Here is a 27,059-nt window from a genome sequence, read left to right as displayed (position 1 = left end):
GGGTAAATATTTGTAAATTTACAAATGTGAGAACTTTTCAACATTTAATGTTTGTCATCTATTCCAACATGTATAATAAGTTTAGCTCTCAATAGTCTTCAGTGCATATCGTCTTTAAGAAAATTTAGACAGTAATTGGTTGGGGGATACTGGATAATTTTTGGCGATTGCAAATTTAACTGAGTCAAATTTTAATGTTTTAATTTTATGAAAAAATTGCGGTCTTTTTTTGTCACGTTTGGCGCCCCATACGCAGACGCACATTGAGGTCCATCATATGACATAGCCGCTCGATGAAAGTGCTATATAAGAACCACAGGGTAAGCCTCAGGTCTAGCACGCACTTTGACACCTGTACTCAACGCCCTTCTGTAGACAGTCTTTCAAAAGTTGCAAGGAAAACGTCGAAATGGGGGCTTTTCATTCCGTGCCAACTGAAGATAACTTGGAGGATCTGGCCGAAAGGACAGGCTGTAAGTACAGTGAAGGGTATCTTTATATCGTTTTATTTTGTAGTTTAAAAGGTCATTGATAGTTTTCTCGGGAATTATCGACATAGCCTATGGATTTGCCAAGTCTCATTCAATGAGATGTATACAGCGCGGACTTGCGGGCCCATTTCACCAATACAAAATAGCTAATTAAAAAATAGTTTGTATGTAGTTGGTTTCAGACACGTCAAGAAACAAACATCTCATACATCACTTAAAAAGTCATTAAATCAGCTCTGGTTCAAACTAAAGGTATGTTTTTAGAATATCGACTTTTTCTCAAATAAACCGAACACAGCTACAATTGTCTAAATGACTGTTGTAATTTATCTCCTTGTTTTCTTGTCGATTAAAAACGGAACGCGCTTCAGTTCCCCCTTTACAATCCCTCACATACGTTCCTGAATTATATTGGCTATGGGCCATGTCAAACATGAGAGAAAAAATGCCAAGCATAGACTGTTTCCTTTATTGTACAACTAATTTGAATCTCTTTGAATTGCTGGTACAACTGGTAGAACGTGTAACTACGTCTCATTCAGAAAAATATAAATGTAGAGAGTAACTCGCCAAAGGTAAAGGCAGTCACATTTTCAACGTCGACTCCAACCATAGGCTACTTCAACTAGAGTCAACTGACTTTAATTTCGCCCTCTTTAAAATGTAACTGTGACTTACTTTTGCTTGGACTTGTGAGATACATCAGATAAAGTCAAACGCATCTTCTCCTACAACCCGCTTCTTAGAACAAGCCAAAATGTTTACTTTGCAAACTACACAAAGGCTGGACGAACGTATGAAGGCTACTGTATATGAAATACCTGATACTGTCTGCGTTTTATCTGAACGGATAAGATGTTGTCATCAGAGCATTATTCCTTAATGTTATCATAACAATTTATGATATCGATAATTATAATACCGTATCCTGACACGGGCTTTAGAAAACGTTCATTTGCGTATGTTTATTTCTCCAGAGGTGGTTAGAGCTCAGTTTTTGGATGTTTTGTCAGATTACACAGCAAACGGGTTAAACTGCACAACATAGCATAAACCAGAGAGCTACAGTTGAACTGAAGGCAACACATATCTCAGCCTTCAAGGTGTTTAGAAATCTGCATCTTTATCTTAAATAAAATGTGAACGGAGATCCGGCTGTTACTTAAATAGTGTCTGTTTTTAACGATCCCCTCCCATTCTGACTTAGAGCATTGTCACAGACATTGTTTTAATATTTTCAAATTCTGTATTGGTTACCCTGGGGTCATTTGGTAACTAGCTGAAGTTAATTGTAATTTGCAGTGGTTGAAGATCCTTAATTCCCTTACTAACCTGCCCTAGATGGGATTATGAGCAATGTGTTTTCCGGGTTTTATCTTTCTGCAAAAGCTGCTGTGTTGTTTGTTTGTTTGTTTGTTTGTTTTGTTTTTATATAGCATAAGAAAAAAAAATCCCAAATTTGAAAAGTAAGTCATAAAGAGAAATATCATCCTGCATAACAAACAAACTAAATGAATAAATATGCAGAAAACTAAGACACAGTGTAATGTCAGTGGCCTTCTGTTCACTGTTTGTCTTCAGTAAATGTAAATTAAACCTTTACACATGTTTATCAAGTCCTTTTTGTATGTTCGTATGTAGAGAGTGGAAATCCTATTGTACAGATATTTGGCAGAGTGATAAATGTGTAAACCTCTGAACAGAGCGATAGGCCAAGAGAAAACCCTGAGCAGTTATTGTTTGCTTTTAAGAAGGAATGTTAATGCATGCATTCCTGGTACGCTGCAATCAGAATTAATCATTTAATTTCCATTTGGGGAACTTCAATACGAATGTGATAAACCATCCCTTAGGCCAACCCACAGTGTGTGAACGCAGACAAAGCCTTTTGGGAAAAGTCTGCTATGCCTCTATGTCATCTGATGAAAATGAATACACATATATGCATGTAGCCAAAACATTGCCCATAAACATTGGAGTTCTCTCAAATATTTACATTCCTTTCCCATTTTACTATTCCCTCAAGTCCGTGAGTGTTCACTGCTGTGGACAAGTATTTAACTCAAAGCTCTTCTCTAGGGCCATGCTAAGAAGTTTTTTTTTCTCTTGTTGTTCGATTAATAATTTTTACAGTGGAGTAATGGATAAAAAAAGACGCCAGAAACAAAAGAATTTACAACTTCCTTAGCTTGCTGTGCCATAACTCACTTAACCCATGTAAAAATCAGAAATAAATATTTGGTGAAAGTATAACATTAAGTTTGGGGTGAAGATAAGGGCTTAATAAGTAAACACTTCTGCTGTTTTGGAGGGGGGGGGGGGGGGGAGTACATCCTCTGCAGCATATCTCTAAGAGCAGCAGAGATATTGCACCACTTACATATAAAGCCTTAGACAGGCTTTGTTGACTCCAGCCATGGATCCCTCCAGAATTAGATCAAAGCAGGGAGATAGGATGGTTTTGTCAGTGACTGTCAGGCAGCCTGCCCAAAGCCTTCTCCAGTGCAGGAAGAATGACAGTGATCAGTCATTTTTTCAGTAGAAAATCTGGCCAAATGCTTAACAAGAATACTTTCTACGAGATCGTACAATGCCACTGTCATTTGATCCCAGAGTCCGAGCGTAGAATGATGTTCCTAAAATAGGTCACATACATGTGTGTGCCCACGGAACTCTCGGTATACTCTGCACATACTCTCCGTGAAAGTCCTCCCATATTATGGATAAAGAAAGAGGATGCATGTGCCCTCTGCACGAGTTAGTGATGAATAACCAGGCAAACTGCATTTTCAGATGATAAACGTGTATTTGACCATTTAACATCCCAGTGGGGTTCTGGGTCCACCAGATGAAATTCACATAGCCAGAACTGTCGAACATGCGTGCTGTCAAATGACGTGCGATGATTGAAGTAGATTGCAGTGTGAGGAATCTGAAGATCCTGTGCAGTAGGATTTTTACAGCTGAATCCCAGACCCACTGAGCATGTTATTTCAGATAAGACCTTAAAGTGATGATTTTATTTGAATAATCTTTGTGGGGGTTTTTTTTCTCTCTCAGTCTCCCTGGAACAGGTCAAAAACCTTCACAGGAGATTTAAGTACTTGTCTGGTGGTGCAGAAACTTTAAGGTAATTTGCTTATTTCTTGTTAACAAGTAAAAGTACGACAATTGTGCAGATGAGCAGAAACATGCACAAAGCAATAAAAAATGTACATTATGACATGAAACTTAAAAAAAATAGATGGATAAAACATGACGCACACTAATTGCAAATGACTGAATCTTCAAGTTCTGTTAATTTCTTGTACTGTGCTGTAAATCTTCATCAGCTCACAGTAAGCTTTTTTTTTTTTAGCTCTGTTTCAGTGCTTTCTAACTGTAGAAATAGTTTGTTTACAAATGGTACTCACTGTTTAACAGAAAAATGTTTTTTGGGTTTTTTTTTTAACCTACAGAAAAGAAAATCTGGAGAGCATAAGTGATTTGGCCTTCAACCCAATTCGGAAACAAATCATTCAGGCCTTCTTTGACAAAAGGTGGGTGCAGCCACTGGTTTATGTTTGTTAATGTTTGACATGTTTGGCAGTGGTATTACCAGAGTATAAATCTGTATTCACTAATTTAACACGAACTTGTCACAAGTTACAGAAGCACGCCACACCGCACCACACGTACATCCACAGAGCAAATTTTTCAGTGGAAAATTTCCTGGAGTTCTGCAGAATTCATTTCTAAGTTGTTTGACACCCATTAACACACCCACAATTAGGTAGTAAGAGGACCCTGTTTTCTTTAATAATTACTTCTCTCCTGGTGAACATGGATTATATGAGTATTGTAAAAAAAAAAAAAAAAGAGTTTAAACAGTAGAAAATTACTCCTTAATTTACCACAGGCTTATTGATAAAAATGCAGCTGGTTGATTAAGTGTAGAGTGTCTACATTTGACCTCATCTTTCCAGAAATTTTGGTCAGAATGGTGCCGGATCGGTCCAGGAGATTGGATTTGAGGAGTTCCTGATCGTCCTGGCAAACTTCAGACCCCCTGCACCACGTATAACAGAAGAAGAGAGGGAGACTATAAAGAGGGAGAAACTTCGCTGTGAGGATCCCCCTCCCCCATCATGATATAAAAACATTGCCAAGTGTGGTTTTAAGGTTACATATTTAATTTAAATCAGTGACTAAGCAATGAAAACAGAATCTGTGGATGCTTAGTTATTTATCTTACTGACATAATCTCTATTGATATTTGTTATCAAGCTATCAATCTCTGGTTTACATAGTGACCCGAAATTCTTGAAGCTTAGTGATCCTGCAAGAACTTAACCAATTGTTTTTTCTTCCATTCCATCTCCACAGTTCTATTTAACATGCACGACACAGATAACGACGGTACCATCACTCTGGAGGAATACAGACACGTAAGACTGATCTCACACTTCATGTCCTCTGACGTTGCCTTATCGACCCGTCTCTGGGGCGTTTCTCTGCATTGCTCTGCTTTGTGCGCTTTGCAGGTGGTGGAGGAGCTCCTGTCCAGTTCTGGAGCCATTGGGAAAGAAACGGCTAAGGCGATTTCAGACGCAGCTATGCTGGAAGTGGCGAGCGTCACCGTCGGTCAAATGGTAACCAAACACTCCTATGCTTGTGTTTTTAAAGAACATTTCATGGGTTAATGTTTTACTTAGAAAGAGGTCTAACATTCAATATTCTGACAAATAAGGTCATCTGTAATTTCATGGATGTCTGAAGAGAGCAATAATCCTAATGGTCCGTACCCTGGTGAAGGTTGTTTAGTCTCAATACTTAGGTGGCTTGCTATGATTACTTTACTGTTCAGATCCAGACAGTAAAAAAGCTTTTTAGCTGTGTAACTTCATTTTTGTGTTTACTGAGAGGGATCTTAGTTCTTTTCAGTAAAGATTCTGAAGTTTAATTGTGTTCCTTTTTCCATAGAATAACCTGCAAAAGCCTTTTTTTTCCCCTTTCCACAGCGGCCAGATGAGTTTTACGAGGGAATCACTTTTGAACACTTTCAACAGGTTTGTTATCCTTGATTCTGTGAATAGACTCACACACACACACATTTACACACGCTTACAAACACACAAGCACACATGCACGCACGCGCACACACATTCACACACACACACATACACACAAGTTCGGTAAGTGAAATTCAAAGCTATGATTTTCACATCCTGTTTTATGCAAATATGTAATGTTTTGTTTCTCCCATGCAGATTTTAAAAGGCCTTGACATTGATTCCAAGATGAGCATCCGGTTTATGAATGTGAACACTAGCAACATGCGCTGTGGCAAGTGACAGCCATACTTCTCTTAAAAAAACCCCCCAGAACAACTGCATCTTCTTCTTAGACCAGTACCCAAATGAGCATTTTATTTGTTTGTTTATTTGTTTGCATCCTATATTTTAATTAGGTTGTCTTTTGACCAAAACTGACATTGGCTACAGGTCCTCCAATATCTCAATATTGACATGTTTATAGATATGATTATCATATATACCTAAGACATTGGAACCTGAGGCACATCCCTCCTGGACTGCACAGAGAGGTTCACACAGCCTTTTCAGTGGCTTACATTCCAGCACCAGCGTTGGCATTCATGAGTTGGTTATTCTGGAATGTTCCACAGAAGCAAAGGGGCATGTCATTATTCCCAAGCATGCCATATTTAGAGTCCAAATGTCAGTCCCACAGGGATGGAATTATTTTTGTGGACTTACAGATGATAAAAATTATAGTTAACTTCCCAGAGAACCCTAATCATACCTTCCATCCATGCTATGCTGCAAAGAAAATACAAGCATATATATATATATGTGTATATATATATATATATTTATATGTATGAATATTTATAGGTAGATTTATACATAGATATATTTCTGCAAATGCTCTTTTCTGTCTGAATGGGCACATTGTCTTAACCTCACCTTTGTATTTCCGTGGCATTATCAGGGAAGGGGACCACACCCCACAAAGTAACAAGTAAACATGTGTTATCTTATCATTGACCTCTGTGGCCAATGGCTCCAAAACAAAGTGCTAGCATTTTTTTTTAAGCTGTTTGAGTCACCACATATAACACTAACAGTGCCTTTCTGTTTAAGTAGAAATGTAGAGTAGTTGAAGCTGCAATATATGATTGTGGAAAGTTTGTGAGCACCAAGGAGTGTTCTTGCTCCGTGGTGTCATCATCTTAGACTCAATTTGAGCAGTTATGCATAAAATGTACTGTAGTGTGATCAGCAGAATGGGTGTGGACTTCAGTGGTGCACACTAATAGGTGTGTTTTCAGGTGGAAAAGTGGGGACTTCAGTGATATACATTTACAGGTGTGCTTTTAGGAAAAGTGGGGACCCAGCAGAAACACACACCTGATTTTATAACTTGACTGTTTAACCATTGCTTCTCAATGTCCTCTCCCGGGCAAACACTGTTATCTGTGCCTTGTTGATTTTTGAGGAATTTTTACAGAGGGGAAGGGTGGTGTCTTATTTTGATACCATTCTGCAAGCATGGTGTGTTCTCAATGTCAAAGTCAGCTGAGTGTTCAATCTTAAATTTACTGAACATTTCAATTTACGAAGATCACACACACCTGAATGTGGTTTTCTTTTTTAACAACCTGAAAAAGAGTGTATTCTTTAAAAATCTGTTATTTCATACTGATGGTTGTAATCACTGTATTGTATTGTACAGTATGTTTTATTTTTGATCAGAAAGACTACTGTTTTTTTTTTTTTTTTTAGGGAAAAATCTTCTAGCAAACAGAAAAGATCATATGAGTGAATTAGTTAATATATACATTTATTTGTATCAGAGTGATAAAATAACAAATGAAATTAAAACAAAACGTTTTTACTGTTGCTCTGAAGACAGATTCTTTAATATTACTGCAATTATTATTATATTTCCAAAAACTCCAAAAATGTGTAGACCAACGGAGCTAAAAATTAATATCAGTGTGCAAGATTTAAACAATAAATCACTATCTTTTAATCTGAGGTACAAAATGGCCCTGACTCTGACAAAAACTAATACATCTGAGAGAAGTATTCTGGCAAAAGTAACCTGATATCTCAAGAGATCGTGTAAAATAAAACTAGACATGATATAAAACTATATTTGAATTAAAAGATGATGAAAAAAGATAGTTGCACACCTGGGTTCTAGCTACAGAAGTATTATGTTTACATTATCTACACTGTGCCTTTCATTAGGTTATCCATATGGCCTACATATTTTTTATTCTTATTTAATCTTCTTTATAGTCTGAATCTGTGAGGACTTTTAATTGTTGCTCCTCTGGTTAGTGCCTCATCAGTCAACTAATGTGTACTACCTCCCTCTTCCAAAAAAAAAAAAAAAAATCAAATAATGGGGAAAATACTACACCAAATTACAAAATAATTCAACCGCTGTTCTTTTTTTAGTGTTCTGTCTCTTACAGGGAGGCACAGGAATTCATACTTTTTTTTTTTTTAAAAATTCAAAAAGTAAAAATAAAACATTGTTGTCTAACAATAATGATGGTCCTCAGAAAGTGTTTTTTACAGTATTGTGAGGGCCTTTGGGAAGTCTCCCTGACTTCTGAGGTCAAAGGCTTGCCTGGGAGTCTCTGAGTTCATCGTAAGGCACGGCCAGGCCGATGTTGTAGTTGTAGCCGGTCGTCTCGGCATAGTTGGACCTGCAGATGGGCAGGACATGGTCCTGAGAGGCTGAGTCCGCAGAGAAGTCATAGTAACAGATGACCCCTCTGTGCCTGCAGAACAGACAGAACAAGATGACGTTACACCAGAACTTAAACCAGAGGCCAGGTTTACTCCAGATTTACTTTGGTTTTCTGCTTGTTCCAGAACTGACTGAAAGTAGATGGTTTAAGATATTAGTAATGTGTCAAACATTTAGTTTGCACCACAGTGTCACTTAGGATTACACTAAGTTACTATACAACATACAGCAGTATAATAAATATTCTATATATATTCTATGTATTACATACATAGAATATAGTGATGTAGAGTGTGTGTGTGTGTGTGTGTGTGTATATATATGTATATATATATATATATACATATATATATAAAAAACACAATATAGTATAGTATAATACCATATGTATATTATAGTAGTATAGCATATATTACGATGCTATATACAAAGTTACTATACTACACTACACTATACTATACTAAACAACTTAACTAACTAGACGAGTGACAGTTTGAATCTCAGGGAGAGGCAGAAAAGGGGGTGTGACTCTGTTCACCTGCGGTGGGCAGTGAGATCATCGTCAGTGATGCAGGCTCCACGGGGACATTTCTCGTCTGGGATGTTCGCCGTCACCAGCGCGTTAGTGCTGAAACGTACGTGGCGAACAGGGTGTCTGCAAGTTCCAACAACAAAGACACAAAGTGTGCACCTTATTATAATTACAGTCCTATTCAAGCGTAAACCCAATACCTCCAATACTACCAGATTAATTCCTAGCAGGATCAGTTACAATTTCAGCCCCAAGTACATGAACAAATAAACAAATGAACACAACAAAAAAATAGAACAATAGGTATACAATCTCATTTTCTGACCAAGTAAATACTTTTACTGAGAGTGGAACTTGTTTAGTTAAAAAACACAAACACACACACACACACGAAAAAAAACCCAACCTCCAGTCAATGAAAAGAGAATTTTAGCAGTGAACAGATGCTGGTACTAAATGTGTTTCATTATCACCAGGAGCCTGGGGAATATCTTAGCAGCTCACCTGTTGTGCATTTCCCAAAGCTTGGCCCCCATCCTCATCTCCCAAACACAGACCAATCCCTCCACACCTCCACTCACAATCTTCCAATCATCTGCCTGCACGGAGGTCACGCCCATATGATGGGCGTACAGGGAGACCACTGAGGAGCCTGAACGCAGGTCAAACACCCTCACCCTGGAATGGAACAGCGCAAACTCATTTACGTCCTCAATGAATATCAGTATTATCACTGAGTGCAAAGGTACGAAACAAAGTTGCATTATACATATACTCCAGAGATTCCTGACCCGTTCAAAGGCAAAGTAAAAATTATTAACGTTCCTGTAGATTTATATAAAAACTCAACTTTTTTTAACCAAATGCGTGAGAATTTATCACGTTTCATTCAACAGCGGGTTCGTGCCACCAACATTTGGTTCTGCATCACCTGTTCACATCACCGAATGGTTTCAGCAAGTCATGAAAGCCCAGAGGGTTTCCGGTAAGCAACAGTTGATTTCGGCGGAGGAGATTGGTACGGAATGGCCAGAAGCGCTTACTGCTTAGGCTCTTGGACCATCTGCTTCCATTAATCTTAACTGTTCACCAAAGCAGCCAAAAATGACAACTCCATCCAAACGCTTTCCAAAACTTCATCCCCCAAAAACCTAATTTAATTCCGAACACAATATGTGCTGTAATTCGTGCTTATGGATGTTATGAGGAAGGGAAAGATGAGGAACTTAACCATCTCTGGTAATGCATCTTACGGAAGATAAGACAGGCAGGAGAACATCTGCATGTAATGATACTTTATTTCATCAAAACACATTTTTTTCTTAAAAAAAAAGAAAAAAAAGAGCAGGTATATTGAATAGTAATCGGCAGGCACGAGATGTCATAAATCTAATGTCCAACCAACACCTGTCTTCAGTAAACAGCCAACGAGCTGGCATCTTTCATCTTTCAATTAATCAAAGTCCTAGGCCTTCCAGTTAGACACACTTTAGCAGCTGTGAAGATAATCTTGTTTGGACATACTGCTGTTTCGAAGACATGGACACTCTTGAAAATTCATTTGTATAAGTAGACTAACAGACAAAACTGGACCCAGTCTCTCTTAATGAGGCAACAAAAACAGATTTTGCATCAGACCTGTGACTTGGTTTTGAAGGACCAAACTTAAAATTAAAAATACAGAAAAAAAACAAACAAAAAAAAAACAACAAATATATATATATATATATATATATATATATATATATATATATATATAAAATGGCTCTTTTATATTTTTATATATATATATATATATATATATATATATATATATATATATATATATATATATTTTTTTTTTTTTTTTTTTTTTTTTTTTTTTTTTTGTGAATTAGCCCTATTTACCTAAAATGATTTTGTTCCCAGATGTCCTTTCAGACAAAGAAACCAAATTAAAACTCACTTAAAGGACTTTAAAATTATTATTATTATTATTGTTGTTGTTTTGTTGTTGTTGTTGTTGCTGTTATTATTATTATTATTATTATTATTATTATTATTATTATTATTAATATTATTATTGGTGGTGGTGGTGGTATTTTGTATTCACATTTACCACAACAATAATCATTTTTCTTTATCTGTGATCTCAGCACCTGACAGGACTGCGTGAGTTCAGCAGTGGTGCTTTTAACTGGTCATTTTCTCTTTCTGTTTTGTTTTTGGTTTGTGACCACAGTGCAGCTGCCCACTGGAATCACTACAACATTCAATCCCAGCTAATGAGACTTCCTGTTTGTTCAGATGGTGCCTAGGCCTGTCCATCCCTGCCCTTCCTTATCGGGCCAGTCACTCACTCCTCGGACACACTGGAAAGGATGAAAACTAATTGGGTTGAGAGGGAAAAGAGATGCATTAGGGCTTGGCCTTTGGCCACGCTAATGAACGAGCCAGACCCAACGACCTCCTGGGTTCCCTCCTTTTGATTGGTTGCTCGCCCGCGAGGCGAATCAAACGAATCCAGCGCATGGGAGCCAAGTTGGCACTGGCTAAAGTATTCACTTAACTACTTCACTGGAGTAGACGGACAAAGGTAAGCGTCTCCTACTTTGTCATGGCCGTGGATAGAGAGAGAGAGAGAGAGAGGGCGAGAGAGAGGGGGGGGGGGTTCTGAAAAGAGACCGCAGCTGCCAGACGGGATGACAAACCCTCCAGTTCGTCGGTCCACTTTATGCCTGATGCTTTTTTGCAAAAAAAAAAAAAAAAAAGAAAGAAAACACAGCAGGAGTTTGTCTCCAAGGGCCTTGGCAAGCTTTTCGTTTGCCTGCCAAATAGTGCCCTCGCAGTCGGCCACAAGAGGCGGCAAAATGGCTCTTTTTCTTTTTTTTTTCCTTTTCTTTTCTTTTTTTTTGTGTTTGCTTGGAGCCCTCTTGTATTCTGAAGGTCTGGCTGTGGATGTGCAGCCTCCTCCCAGCTCCGCACTGAGGTTGTTGGATTCATACACTCATACTCTATTCTCCACTTCGCTCTCCCTTTGTCCTTAAGAATCACTGCGTCTAGGTGATGAGCTACAGCTAATGCACCTTTTCTTTCAGCGGAGAAAGTTCCGTTATTGCTCTTTGCTAGTGGCATGAGTGGCGTGCAGCTTTCAAAACCCCCTTTTTCAACAGAGTCCTTTTCAAGGTGAGCCAAAAAAAAAAAAAAAAAAGTGCCGACGCTAACTTTTACCAAGGTTTTCTCATTCTGAAAAGTCCAAAAGAACTTTTTTTTTTCCTTCTTTTTTTTTTGGAAATGCCTGCAAAAATCCTCCTTAAATCGGTAATTGGGTTGTATCTGCTTTGATAAATTTCACAGTCAAATGTAAATTCATTTACACCCATAAAACACTCCTGGTCTTGAGACCATGAAAATCCTGTTAATTAGCAGAGTAGCAAAATGCTAGTTTCACTTATTCTGATTTTTTTTTTTTTTTTTTCCTTCACAACCAAATTTCCTGCTGACAGACAAAACAGCAGCTGCTGAATAAGAAGAGAACTTCCCAGTGTAACAGCAGTGGTTTGAAACTATAATGACTTGAGAGAAATTTGAACTCTGAAAAATTACTAATAAAACATTATGTGCCACTGAGATAGCTGCCACTTAACTGGGATTTATTAAAAACATGACTTGTCTGAGAAAACGCAAGACCTGGAGAGATTTAACTAAGAACCGTCAGACAGATGGGGAAGGTGTGAGAGAGAGAGTGTGTGTGTGTGTGTGTGTGTGTGTATTTGCATGTTTTTTTCCCGTCCGTACCGTCGGTCTTTGTTTCCACACACCAGTAGGTGAGGGATGCTGTCTCTCAGGTCGACGCACGTGAAGTCTCCCGCCGCGCTCCCCACGGTGATCTCTGATTGGCTGCTTTCCAGGCTGTACACTTGAATCTGTGCAGAAAGGTGACCAATCAAAACAAAAGCAACATTTGCAAGTCACGCTCTGAGCCAGGAAGACTGTTAACTTTACCAGCTCTCATACTGCTTGTTAAAAATAAATAAATAAATAAATAAAGTGAAATCTGGCATGATTCCAGAGATGGGAATGAACGAATTTCCACGCTGGTGGGTCGTAAGCCATAGATGATTAACAGATATGATAAACGCTTGGCTATATTTCATCATTACTGTCATAATAACCATTAGACAAATGTTAATGGGGAAATAAATGATTGGCTGAGAGGTACTGTTGAATTTGAAGAGCGAACGCTAAAATGACCACAACTCTTACTGCTTGTCTCTGACTGTCACTACATCATACGTATGTACCAAAAAAAAAAAAAAAAAAATAGCGCAATTGAAATCTCAAGATCCGCAAACAATTCTCTCTCAAAAGACAAATATTGATTTTAGTAGTCTCTGACTGCACAGCAACTCAAACTCAAAGCAGCAGAGACTTGAGACAATGACTCAAGATGACTGGTGAAGACCCATACATTAACATATCATTCTACCTGACTGCTCAGCGGTCTGGGAAATGGATGGCTGTGTCTAGCGTCTAAACGCCGACCCAAAACTCAAGGCGACAGAAGGGACCTAAATTCGATATAAATAACCAAAGATAAAGGAATTAAACAGAGAGAGAGAGAGAGGGAGAGAGAGAGAGAGAGAGAGAGAGAGAGAAAGGGAGGGGAAGGAGAAAAAGGAAAGAATAAAAAAAAAAAAAAAAAAGAATGATGTAAGGGTTGAGATGATGCCAGCTGTTTTGTGTCTCCAGTTTGGGCCAGACAGAATTAATTGTGAGCAGCCCTGAAGCAAACAGCCAAAATCTCAACTGGACTCTGAAACAACAGCATGATAGCGGTTTGTCAGGGGAGAGAGGGAAGAAAGAAAAAAAAAACCTTTTCTCTCTTTTTCCGACTAATCACACAGATTTGGAGAGGACTGCTGAATATATACACAATGCATGCAACAAACTGCCAGTTATGTTCCTTACAATAGAATAGAATAGAATAGACACAAGAAATTAAACCATGTTCATTATAAGACATTGGGGATGCATACATCCTGCAGTCAAACCAAGACAAGGAGGCAGGAGAGATAAGTGGACAATAGCATTAAGGATAATGTGGAGGTTTTTGGTAATCAGAATATTTCTGCAAGGGACTCCATGTTGACTTAGACAGACTATTGCTGCAAAAGAAACCAAGGTCATTTCGACAGGATGGCTTTAACAATTGGCTTGGATGTCCCTGGACACATGCGAGGACAACTGAATGGAAAATAAATTGTCATATAATCATATTTTTACCCACCATAACTTTGAACTGAAAGGGGTTTTATCATAAAGGATGTCCATGACTGGAGAGGTTCTCCTTCAAATTCATGTCTTAAATATATTCATACGCAGCTGAATCAGCACAGGAGCTGCCTCATTCTGAAAGGCGACAATGCTCTCTCTCTCTCTCTCTCTCTCTCTCTCTTTAGTTTTCCTTTTAAGAGTTCTACACAACACATCACAGGCTCTGATCAGATTTAACACAAGTCTCACTGAGCAGCTTGGAGAATCTCACTACCTGAAGGTGCAGAAGTGTGCCCCTGTTTTCAGGAGACGGCCCGTGTGTGTTAAACGTGAAAATGTCGCTTGTGGGTATGCCAACGTGAGCTGAGAGTCAGGCTCTCCAGACAAACACACCAGATGCCTCAGCCCCCAAGTCCAGCTGCAAGGGAAGGAGTCTGATAACACGCGCACACACACACCCCCACACACAGAGACAGAGACAGACGCATAAAAACACACAGCCTCCCTCACAAAAACATGGCCATGCACACATACACTCATCTTATACACGCTCATACAGACAACCAAATAGCAAAGGCAGACATGAAGACAATCACACAGGCGCTTTCAAGAAGACACAAACACACCTAAATACATACACATAGAAAGAAGCAAAGACAAAGACATGACACACATTATCCCTCACAGACACACACACACACACAGACACACATAAAGACAAAGTCAGACAGACAGACACACAGACACAGACAGATACAGACACACAGATACAGATAAAGGCGTACACATACACAAAGATGCAAACATACATGCACATACACACACACACACACACACAGGCATAGCTGGAGACATAGATGGAAACAAAGACACACACAGCACACATACACACTCCTCTCTTGCTAAAACACACATGGTGCAAACGTGCACGCAACCTACACAAACCTCACACCAACCCATGGCAAACAGATAGTACCAGGCTGTTCTCACCAGGGCAAAAGTGTATCACAAATATGGGAGTAACAAATGCAGGCAGGCGATAAACAACGATGACTCATTCTTCTCTGCGAGACACGGCAGTGCACAAACTCTCTGGATGTAATTCTCATTTCTTTAACAAGTTTTAATTAGGCATATGTCTGCACGTTAAATACTGAATAAACACCTCCACTTTGCCAAAATCCACTTTGGCAACTCTAACTTCCTCTTTTTCACATAATGAACACACTGTCAAATCTGTATGAGAGCGATAGACATGGAAAGAAGTGAGGGGTTTTTTTTTTCCCTCCCTCCCTCTCTCTCTCTCTCTCTCTCTCTCTCTCTGACTTCAGCGTGAGGAGGAAAGGTGCGAAAACGTGAATTGGCATAATGCAAAACTGTTGCGTTCAAAGTGGAAGAGCATGACTGCACGTTTAGGTTACATATCTAGGCTAATCTAAATGTGTTTCAAATTCATTAAGAAACAGCACTTAGAAATACTTGTGTGAAATTTTAACAGTCAAAACTGAAGGGTGGGCCAAAGTACAAATAATCCTTTTTTTTTTTTTTTTCACTTTGAGTAACAATATCTATAATTGTACCAATACTCAGCTCTGGTGTTTTTGTAGAGTGACTTTTTATGCAACCAGTGCGTCTTTCTCTCAGGCAAAACAATGTCTTAAGCAAGTGACTCTGCTGCAACTGATATCACGGTTTCTGACGGTAACTTCTTGGCCTGGTTTTCGCCGACCTCAGTTCGAACCACACGCCACAAAGTAAACGAAGCAGATTGCCTTACTCAACGCTTATTATGACCTTTTAATCAAAACTTTTGACCTTCTTTTTTTGTTAAAATCAATTTTCTTTCCAAGCTTTCACTCAATCTATTCGCTAATTATCCTGTCAGTCAAACTGACTAAACACTCCAGTTGGCCGGTGGTGTCATACCCCGGTAATGAGAACGTCTAAATGAGGGTGATGTCAGCAGGAGGAGAGCAGTGCCAAGGCATTGTCTAATGTCGGAGAGCACCATCTGCGGTAATCCATCACCTCTATCATCCAATTACAACCGAAGACTCTGTCTTACACCTCGCTGTTTTAAAACGCAAACCTTACGGGAGATAAACTCCAGGGTGGAGAATGTCCCTCAGTGACTTTTCAGATGTTTATTTGAAGTTCTCATTAAACGCAATGGTATTTATCATTACTGGTGTGTGTGCGCGCGCGCGTGTGTGTGTGTTTTTTTTAGCCAGATAACATGAAGGGAATATGATTAAAGCGCCGACCAGGGAGCCCAAGTGACATGCCTCAGTGTTTTGTCTCAAATGGATTCCAATCTGTACTTGGCCTAGAAAAGCTTTTAGCTACAATTAAGAGTAAAGCCAATTAGAAACGTGACAAGATTAGTAACAGGGCAAAAAAAAACCACTAAGGGGAGGCATGGGAGAGTTCAAAGTCAGTGTTTATTAAAGGTAAAAGGTCCTTAGAGAAAGGCTATTTCTGATATTAGTCCCCTCAAAATATCCCTGAACTGTAAATTTCCCCTGAGTTTTTTGGTGTAGTACACACTGATAGATCCACTGGGGGTTGGAGGTCGTTCTGAGAACTCCAAACACACACTTTGAAACATTTGCAAACTGTTTCAGGTTACCTTTGGTCTCTTGTATTGGGCCATGTCTACTTCAGCATGGGTGTGTTAAAAAAGGTGCAATCTTTCTCCCTCTTTTATGAAAAATGAGAACAAGACCCTTAAATAAGGAGGTTTAAGAGTACTATGTATAAATACCATGTATTTATGCTGACACCAAGATTTTTAGTTGTGGCATCACTGTCACACAACTAGGGCAATCATTTCACTTCGCAAAACTGCAACGAGCAGGGAGGAACTCCGCGTTTGTCATAACGCAAGGCGAGTATATTGGGACCTGCTATATTCTGCCTAAAATGTAAAATGGTATTCGAACCTTTTATAACCTTCATGTTTGATTGACCTGCAAACCCATTTATTTTAACACTCTTTGATGGAGCCAGGGAACAGAGTGTAACTTCACTGAAAGCATTGCAAACACAATGCATGTATCATGGTCTTATGCCCTACAGCGTACTCAGGAATCAAAAGGTTTTCTCTGTGGTTTGGTTTACTGCACTAACTTTTTCTTTTCCCGCAGAAAACGCGCCTTTGGCATGATCACCCACCTTGTTTCCTCCGTCATTCATGGCCCAGCCGTGGCGCTTGACCCCTAGAGCAGCCTTCGAAGCTGTCACGTCCAGACAGGTGACAGGATGTCCGTACACTGAGTGGAGGACCCTGGCTTCCTGCTCTGGAGCCAGCAGATACACGCTCTCATTGGCCGACGCAGTAACCAACGGCGACTCTCGCCTCCCTGGCACCAGACGTAGAAAGTCAACCTGCAACCATAAAGATATTTTTGGGCCTAGTTCTAATTTTCTGTCAAGAAATCCTACCTTAGCCTCTTTGTCTCGCCGTAAAGGCCAGATGGGCATGAGCAGCCTCAACAAATTGGGTCACATTATGTTTAGACGGCTGACCTGGGTCAGACAAATACTTGACGAATTTGACCGATTCTGCGCTGTCCAAATTCTCTCAACTACTCTCTTGCCTTGTGACCAACAAATAAGACAAATGGCAATTTTGATGAAGATCCTGTTAGGCCTTCGTGTGATATTTATTTTGTGTTCCTTCAACAACGTCAGTCCTGTTTTCAGCAACTTTTGGCAACTGAATTTTAGCAACTTAAGGCATAATACTAATCGTGAACTTAGCAGTGGCACTTTTGCAGCTCCTTAATGGCTACATGCTTGGTTTGTTTTCTGTCTGATTTGGAAGTTGCTTTGGATAAAAGCATCTGTTAAATGAATAAATGTGAACATAAAATGGACAAAAGATGAAGAGCCAGATTTGAGCACTGGAACGGGGGCCCATTCATTCAAATGCTCATTTCACAGGTCTAGTACATATTCAGAGAGACACTCACAAATGAGAGGATATAATCCCTGAGCGTAGAGGACACTGGACTTAGCTTGCCACATTCTTAAACATCACAGCTGTCAACAGACTCAAACAAATCCCCAGTTCCCGTTCTAATATCATACAGCGCTGCCCAAGTCCAGTTCTGAAGAGCCTTTTTTTTCTTCATCTCTTAATTAGAAGCTGATTTTCACCTGGGAAATAAGTATGCACACTCCTCAACCAATCAGAGACCTTATATGATTGGTTGACAAGAAAACTGTTGGGATTTCTGCCTTACAAGACCAGATTTGTGCACCTTGGTCTTAAATCCCTTTCGCACATGCGGTTTTATCTGGAAATGTTCTGGCAATTTTCCGGAATAGGGTCATGTGTGAACGTAGCCCAGGGTCGAAATTCCAGAGAAGTTGATCCAGCCATTTTACAGAGCAAGCCCTGGTAACTTTTCCAGAAAAGTTCTGGATAGACTCCAGTGTGAATGATTGCTGGATAAGACAATGACATTTTTGACGATGTGGGTGCCCTAGAACTTGCGTACAGCAAGTTGAGGTGGCAGTTAAACAAAATCTAGCAAACAAGTGAACCAGTGTCATATGTACCAAGAACGGTTGCTTACAAAATATGTTGTTTACAAATGTGTTGACAGTCAAAAGAATCTGTTTACCAACAACTTAAAAAACAAAGTGTCTTTCAGGCAGTGTTAATTTTGTCGAAGAAAACTGTGATGAAAAATGTTCGTCAGTGAACTTTGTTCCACAACGAAAACAAGACAATAACTAAATGAAAATGCACCTTTGAAAATAAAAACTGTGATGAAATATATTACCATTTTCGTTGACGAATAATAACGAGACGATAATGTTGGAGACAGACAAACGGACAAGCAATTTAACTACCATATGCCTACATTTTTTCATCCAATTACGTGCATGCACTCAATTTGCAAGATATGTATAGCCATGTATTGCATGCTTTTGATTGGTTGATCCATACTGGTAGTGCTGCCCTGCCAATATCCCCCCTCCTCTGGAAACCGAACGTAAAACATTTTAACTAACATTAACTTGGCAACTCAAATCATGTCTACTCTTGGAAGAAGAAAAAGAATAGATTTATGGACACATTTTAGCTATAATACAACTGAAAATAAAACGCACTGCAAACAATGTGGGTGGAAAATCGGCGGGAAAAATACCACAAACCTCTAGAGGCATTTGAAGGCGCACAACCAACAAACATTCTATCAGAATCAACTTAAAGGCCTTGACTTTGTTAGCTGAAAGCAGATGGCTATCTTTTCTTGTTCACTTGGCTTGTTAACATCAACTGTGTATACCGACAGGTTAATTATCTGGGCGTAAGATGAATGTAAACATTGACTTCGTTCTTGATGTAATGTTCCCTCTATTATCTAGCTAGCGGGACAGCTCCTTAATTCGGGCTGCCCTTTACTTCCCTACCATAGACAGCATAGTTAGATACGAGCAGGGCTCACTCTCGCCCTTCCCATTCCATATCAGTAATTTAGAACAATTATAACTAGGATATGTAATAATATAGGTAATGCCAGCTACAAGTAGCTAGCTAGACTAACACTGTTGGATCTCCTAGTTATTAGCTTGCTAACTTGCCAATACACCAGATCGACAAAAGGGAGTGAGCGCTGTGTAGCTGTCAAACGACATCAGTTGGTTAAAAGATGGCTCTGTATTTTGTTGGGTTTGATATCCTAGCAGAGGTTAGGCTTTTACAGTAGCCGTACAGTGTCTCTCGATCCCGCTCCTGGTGAGCCATTGCACTGTACATTTAGGTGTCCCCCGGCTTTCGCAGTAAAATTTAAAGGCAGCAGGAGATTGCATGAAGAGTTCAGTTTAAATAAATAAATAAATAAAACTGTATAAAATATTTACTGAAATATTCATTTATCTGCAACCTCCGGTTAACTTTTCCCTTTTTTATGTGAATGACAGCCAAATTGAGGGGCCAGGCACTCTTTGCAACTGGATTATTCATAGCCATGTCTCCCCCTGCTTCAACACGGCTGATTCAAATTCACATCATCAAGACTTTTATAATTTGCTGATGAGTTTAATCTGGTGTGTCAAATCAGGGAGAGGCCTAAAATGTGAAGTACTGTGTGCTCAAAAGCAGAACTGAGGAACTAGTATCAGTAGTAATAGAGTTAATAATGAACTAGCCAAGTAGAATCCTCAGACAATGGGCGGGGGTGGGGACTAATCATGGAAGAGTAAGTAATAATGTTACTTCGTGGAACTGTAAAGAAAAACTTGATACTGTCCTGTTTCAGAAATAGAGTAATAAATTAATTGGCCTGAAAACATGACATATAATTAGTTTGAATTAAATCAGTGGTTCTCAAACTATGGTACATGTACCACTGGTGGTATGCAGTGCTCCATCTAGTGGTACGTGGAGGAATCTCCGAAATATTAAAAAAAAAACAAAATAAAATTAATTTCAAAACATATAATATGACCATAACAATAAATAATATTTTTATTAGGAATAAATTTGCCTCCTGTGTGAACTGTGCATAGCTGAATACGGTAGGCCTATGCTACTGTATTTTAACGTCGTTGGTAATGGTGTTAGAGAACCACTGAGTTAAATAGCATATGATGGGTTGAAGCTCAGAAACTTACACTTTTCACTATTTTTCTCTCTAAGACCCAAAGGACACCCACAGACAAAGGGCCAGACAAAGGGCCACCAAATGCAAAGAGACAGGGGACATCACAGATGACCATCACAGGAGCGTTCTCCTCAACATCAAAATACAAAGCTGATTCCAAAGAACAGCACGCCAAGGAGAAGGCTGTCGCCTACTGGACTGCACGCTCTGGGTTACCTGCCAGAACCGTTGAAGAAGAAGATTCTGTCCATATGATAGAGACTGCAGATAAGAGACTGACTGTGTCTCAAAAAAAGCTGATATAAGCAACCTTGCAGACAAACTCTACAGTGATGAGAGGCAGAAACTGAAATGTAGACTTGCCACAGCCCAGAGAATAACAACTGGCTTTGACAATGCGGACAACAAAGGACAGTAACAGCGTCGTTTCTTTCCGTGAGTGTCGGCTACTTTTGTGTCGAGCGAAATAAAGCAGAACATATAGCGTTAGCCCTTGAACCACCCACCCACACACAGCACAGCACAGCTGATAGAAGGATGTGTGAACAGATGCGCAGGGCAGTGGGCATATTTCCAAAGAAAAGATCCTGACACTCATCACAGACAACGGCAGCAACATGGTTGCAGCTTTCAAACAAGAGGATAAGCCTTACCTGTTTCAGACACAAAGCAGAATCCACATCTTTCCTAGATGTCATTCATGTTATGTGTTTACTTAACATGTTCGTTCTGTCAATTTTCCGGGAATGGTGTGCAAGTGTGAAAGGGGGTAGTCGCCAGCATTCGTGGAAAAATGTATCCGGCGATGTTCTGGGTCCCAGTTGTGAAAGGGGCTTTAGGGTATAATTTCCAGACACAATTCTTAGAGACCTCTCATTCTCCCTCTTTCTCATATAACCAGATTCAGTGTCAGTACATCTGACTGAGGGAGTCATTTACTCAACAAAGCCGCCTGACTCATATGGACTGAAGACAGACTCAATATGACCTGATGTTCCCAAACACACACACATGTTTGTGGTCGCACTCACAGGTTTGGGCAGCTGGGTGAGACAGAGCGTCCTCCAGTAGCCTCTGTCATCAGTGCAGTCTACCCGGACATCCATCCCAGAGGCAGAGGCCACAGCGGGGGAGTCCCGGCACAGGGACAGGCTGTGGACCCTCTGCAGGTGCTGGTAATGATGAATGGGCTCCAGACCAGTCTCAATGCTCCAAATGTCGACATACCCTATACGCACACACACACACACACACACACACACATACACCCACACACACGCACGCAAAATTCACTGGTAAATCAACAAGTGATGTCCAGAATCACTTGGCCTTGTTAAGAAAAAAAAAAGAGTATTACACATATAACCCTGCACATGATCAAATTAGCGATTTGTCATTCAAACCTGCATTAGGCACGCAGGACTAATTATGTTACTACAAACTCTGAACCGAACGGTTATAATGAATTCTCATCCCTCCGAAGATTTGTCACACCTACACTTGAAGCAGGGTGTTAATTGACTTGCTTGGATTTTTCACGTCATTTAAATTGCTAATTTGCTGGATATAAACAATGAACAGTGTTTGTGTTTGTGGGAGGAAGACAAAAAAAACATGAAAAGTGATAACAAAAAAAAAAAAGAAAAATTCAATGTCATGCCAAAGGGGAATTAGAAACCTGGAAAGCTTGAAACAGGAAACAACTGGATGGCTCTATCTAGCCAATACCAAATCTAATCCAATTTAATGGAACTGGGTCTGAAGTGGTTTTTACCTGAATTTACAGAAAAAGAACAGGAGCCTCTTAATAGCAAAATGAACAAATAAATGTCTAAAAAGATATACATCCACCTGGGCAGCGACTGTCTGCATAGAACATTAATTCATTCATTTAAATGATGCTCTTATCCAAATCGTCAAATAGTCATTCATTGGTGCATCACACACACAAACACACACACACACACACACACACACACAGAGATCTCTCTCTCACTAAAGCTTGAAGAGCAACTGTGGGACTGTGTGGTTCACTCAGGGGCAAATAAACCAAAGAAACAGCAAACTGTCTTGCTTGGTCTTCAAAACCACAACAGACCATCAAGGTTACACGCCTGCATCCCTTCTTACTACACCATTACCAACCCAACCCAACAACCCGAGAAGAGAGCATCAATTAGAAATCTGTCCAACAGGACCAGAATTATATTGTCCTTGGGCTTCCTCAAGATTTTAATTAGCTGAATCGTGTGTGTGTGTGTGTGTGTGTGTGTCTATGAGTGTGTCTGAGATAAAAGCCAAGCAAGGGGACAAGGGCCAACTGTGATGTGGTAGACCTCAGGCCCACAGTCTGCCAGTGTGAGGGCAGACTGGACATTAGTCTGTGAACTCCGGGGAAATCACCAACCCCTGACTCGCCACCTAAGTTAAAGCAAGATGTCGCGTTTCCCAGATAGCACTGAGGGAGATCTCACAGAGACATGCAAACAGAAAGACACAGGACTTTCTGTACAGTAAGTGATCTGTGTCAAGCTTCTCCAGAACAGAGTGCGTCGTGTAACAGCTACCTGCTGATAACATCAACCAACAGGCAACGTGAACAAATATGCAAGGCTTCCGTCTGAAGTTCCTTTTATTGTACTTCATTAAGAGGAAATTTCATAACCTTTCATAACCATGATTGTGCCCTGAATGACACTTAACAGTCTCAGCAGTCACTCTGCTAAGGAGTCGTGCAAGGTGAGGTGAAGCGCCTCCCCCTGTTCCCGTGGCAACGCTGAACCCCCAACCACCCCCCCCCCGCCCCCTCCTCCCAGTGCCTCTCCCAAGCTAGGCACCTCACGTGTTAAGTGTTAATGAGACACTTCTCAACGCTCTCGACTCAGTCAAACGTTACCAGCCTGTTCGGCGTTTAATCTTCGCGCTCCCTCACCGTTCTCATAGGCGGCCGCTGCGATCTTCTCGTTGACCGCGACGTGACTGACATGGGGTGTGGGCGTCTCGGCTCTGACCACGTGCGTCGGCCGCAGGTACGAGGCCACGATGTCCCAATGAAGAATGTCCCACAGTCTCACGTCTCCTGAGGTGTACCTGAGCGAAAATAAACACACACACACACACACACACACACAAACACACATAATGTTACTGCTGTCTGGTATCGGGAGGACTTGGTTGACTGGCAGGTTTATGCTGTGTCATGAGTCAAAGCCAAATATTTGGCATGATTTAGAGCAAACGCTGAAACAAATATTGTCTGAGAACATTAAAATGAACAAGGGGTTCACTGATAGTTAGGAGCTACACAGCTCTTTAAACAAACACAGACATCTGACTGATGTGTGACTGTATGTAAATGTATGGAGAACAAACGGTATAGACTAGGGCATATAGCAATGTCATACCCTAGTCCATGTCTTTGTATTCGTGTGTCCTTGAAAAATCTTTCAGTCCCTGTATTCGTGTGTAATGAATCACATGTAGTTTTGTCAATATCTGCAGTACAGTCTGCATCTGTGCGTGATTTCAGAAAATTTCACAGGCTACAGATCTAGGGACAGTGAGAGCACTGTGTGTGCATCTGTGTGTGTATCTGCATGTGGCGTACATGGCTAACTCAGTACATCAGTGTGTGTGCGTGTGTGCGTGCGTGCATGTCTGTGTGTGTGTGTGTGGTGTACACGGCTAACCCAGTACATTTGTGTGTGTTTGTGTGTATGTGTGTGTGCCTGTGTCTGTGTCTGTATCTGTGTGTGTGTGTGTGTGCCTGTGTCTGTGTCCGTATCTGTGTGTGTGTGGTGTGTGTGGTGTGTGTGTGCGTGGTGTGTGTGTGCATGTGGCGCACATGGCTATCTCAGTACATTTGTGTCTGTCTTGTTTTAAAGTTACATCTCTGCTTTCCAGTGAGCGACAGAACCAGCCTGACCGACACACTGGGCCAAAGACACAGCGTCCCAGCGCCAGCTGCTTGGGGCTCTCTGAGACCCCCCCTGGATGAGGTTCAGGAGTGGCACTGGGATGTTGGAGGGAGCGTGTGCCAGGGGGACAGCCAGCCAATCACGGTGCCACACTCACTGAACCTCACTGCGTCTACGCTGTCCGCCACACACTGGCACTTCTGACCGACACACTGGCTTCAGATGTTAAACAACAACAAACCAAATGCATCAGGGAAACCTCTCAAAAGTCCCTCTCCCAACTCTGACTGACAGACTATTCACTAACATTTCCTTTCATACTCCCTTCATATCAAAACTTTACACGTTAAATACATAATGACAGTTCCTCTCACTATTATATACACTAGTGTAGGTGTAGGTGTTTATGAGTCTATACGTCTGACTAGCTGTATCTTGAGTCCTAAAGCATGAAAGGCAGAGGTGGGACGGATGAGGACATAGTGTTATCTCCAAAAGATTCATCAAACATAAACCATATCAACTGAAGAAATCAGTAAAAAAGTATATATATGTATGTATGTATGCATACGTGCGTGTGTGTGTGTGTGTCTATATATATATATATATATATATGTGTGTGTGTGTGTGTGTGTGTGTGTGTGTGTATATATATATATATATATATATAAAATGTATGTATGTACATATAAAATGTCCATATGAGCTGTCTTGAATCATTTTTGCATACATATTAATCATCATTAAATGGTTTAATGCGAGACACCTGTTAGTAAAACTATTTAAACATTTTATTTGTTAATAACATTTCAATACTCTGTTTTGCTGTGCCTCCCTGTCAAATTAAGAGCAGCTGAATAAAGCTACTACAATACCATTATAATGAATAAACTAAAATGCCATTATAATGAATAAACTAGAGATTTTTTTAATGCTCTTAATGTTCTTTGTGTATTGGAGAATATTTCCTCCACAACAATAATATGGAAATGGATTAAATCACAAGCAAAGCAAGCAAAGAAAAAAGAGGCATTGTTTTATATGCCATAAAAATGGGAAGAACTGGATGTGTTATGATGGGAGAATGGTTCTGGCCTTACCCAGCAATGACAAAGCCTTCACTGGAGTCAGCGTCACACAAAATCTTCCCCAGCTCATACTGCAAGTGACTGATCGACCCGACACGATTCTAAAACACAAAACCACCCAATAAAGCAATGCACAATACCAATACGAGATATGCACCACTGTTACTATTTAGGCTAATAACAGTTTCACACTATTCATAATTACTACAGTGTTATTACTTGACACGTTAATAAATTGTCTGTCCTTGCCTTCCAGTTGGACTGCACTGTTTTCTCAGTTTTCCAGCAATCTCGCAGCGTGCTTTTCCAGCAGGGCGAATCGGAAACACTTGCCCCTGTGTGGTAGCCTTCCCCCAAACACAGTCTGTACCACAGTACGTCATCCTCGGCTAGGACCCTCCAAGATTTACTCACCTGCGCCAAAAGAAAAAGAAGGGGGGAAAAAACGATACTTACACTGTGTCACCGTTAACACTCTGGGGCTGTGTTAACGCATTACAGTTATTCACCTGATTAGGGTAAGATTAACTGTTTTGTCAGACTTAAATTAAGCAATATGGTCGTACCTGCGCACACCGTCCAAGGTCGATTCGGTCCAGCAACCGAAAAATCTTCAGCGCCAGTTCGTACGGAAGTTCCACGTCAAAGAACGGGATGTCATTAATGTCGTTCTACAAACATTTAGGACAAAACTGGCAGAGATTAGCAAACACTATTTACTGTCACTCTTGCTTAAATATAGGCCTATACTGGTAGAAATATAGATCTACCATTATAAATAAATAAATAAATAAAAATTACAGTCATCATCATCATTAACGTGAACTTACCAAGTCTTGAATAAACTGATCGACTAATTTCAAGCCTCTGTTGAGTTTTCTCTGTGGCTGTCGAACTGAGGTCATGTGTATGTCTGTCGCAGTGTCATAGCGTCGCTTTCTTCTTGCCTTCTCCTGTTGTATTCTGTCCATCAGTGGACTGGTTCTCCCATCCAACAAGCCTTCTGCAATACACACATATTGCGGCTGGTCCTTTTCGTAGTCCCGACCCGGCCTCGATATTACTTCTACCAAAACGTCCTCCTGCTCTGATCGGCACGGCTCGTTTTCTTCATCTCCACCGATGCTTATACGATGTGTCTTTCTTTCCTCATGCGTCAAGTTGTCTGTCTCAGAGGCTCCAAAATAATTCTTTTTAGAGTCCGGTGTGATGTTGCTAGGTTGAGCATGAAATTCCTTATTTACAGTACTTGAGACCCTAGTACAACCCTCTGGCTTTTTGTCCAGTTCCTCTTTCCAGCGCTTCCTGAAGGCCGAAAGTTCGTCTGACTCTTCCATCATTCCTTACATTTTATCTCATGACATGATTTGTCAGAATATATATTCGAG

General features: G+C 40.3%; 2 protein-coding genes across 2 annotated transcripts; one reads left to right on the top strand and one right to left on the bottom strand.

The window, feature by feature from the left end:
• The first annotated feature begins 409 nt into the window (after positions 1–409).
• Positions 410–5,824, top strand: tesca (tescalcin a). The gene is made up of 8 exons (XM_030791907.1): positions 410–473; positions 3,552–3,621; positions 3,950–4,030; positions 4,457–4,596; positions 4,857–4,918; positions 5,015–5,122; positions 5,492–5,539; positions 5,741–5,824. The coding sequence occupies exons 1-8, from the start codon at positions 410–412 to the stop codon at positions 5,822–5,824; spliced, it is 657 nt and encodes a 218-aa protein (XP_030647767.1).
• Positions 5,825–8,065: 2,241 nt separating this feature from the next.
• Positions 8,066–27,059, bottom strand: fbxw8 (F-box and WD repeat domain containing 8). Its single transcript, XM_030791793.1, has 11 exons — positions 26,502–27,059; positions 26,238–26,342; positions 25,921–26,085; positions 25,684–25,772; positions 23,599–23,756; positions 21,698–21,894; positions 17,221–17,433; positions 12,568–12,695; positions 9,295–9,468; positions 8,797–8,913; positions 8,066–8,289 (listed from the first exon to the last, which is right to left on the bottom strand). Exons 1-11 carry the CDS (start codon positions 27,009–27,011, stop codon positions 8,124–8,126), a joined length of 2,022 nt encoding a protein of 673 aa, XP_030647653.1. The 5' UTR covers positions 27,012–27,059; the 3' UTR covers positions 8,066–8,123.

The sequence above is a fragment of the Chanos chanos genome, chromosome 14, assembly GCF_902362185.1.
Source record: "Chanos chanos chromosome 14, fChaCha1.1, whole genome shotgun sequence".
Classification (NCBI taxonomy): Eukaryota; Metazoa; Chordata; class Actinopteri; order Gonorynchiformes; family Chanidae; genus Chanos; species Chanos chanos.
The sequence above is the reverse complement of the archived record's forward strand: the minus strand, read 5'-3'. Positions and strand labels throughout refer to the sequence as shown.

Coding starts and splice junctions, on each gene's coding strand:
- tesca (XM_030791907.1), top strand. CDS start 410: ATGGGGGCTTTTCATTCCGTGCCAACTGAAGATAACTTGGAGGATCTG. Junction 4,597..4,856: donor AAAGAGGGAGAAACTTCGCT/GTGAGGATCCCC, acceptor CCATCTCCACAG/TTCTATTTAACATGCACGAC. Junction 5,123..5,491: donor GCGTCACCGTCGGTCAAATG/GTAACCAAACAC, acceptor CCCTTTCCACAG/CGGCCAGATGAGTTTTACGA.
- fbxw8 (XM_030791793.1), bottom strand. CDS start 27,011: ATGATGGAAGAGTCAGACGAACTTTCGGCCTTCAGGAAGCGCTGGAAA. Junction 21,895..23,598: donor AGCGGCCGCCTATGAGAACG/GTGAGGGAGCGC, acceptor GTGTGCGTATAG/GGTATGTCGACATTTGGAGC. Junction 17,434..21,697: donor TCACCCAGCTGCCCAAACCT/GTGAGTGCGACC, acceptor TTATGGTTGCAG/GTTGACTTTCTACGTCTGGT.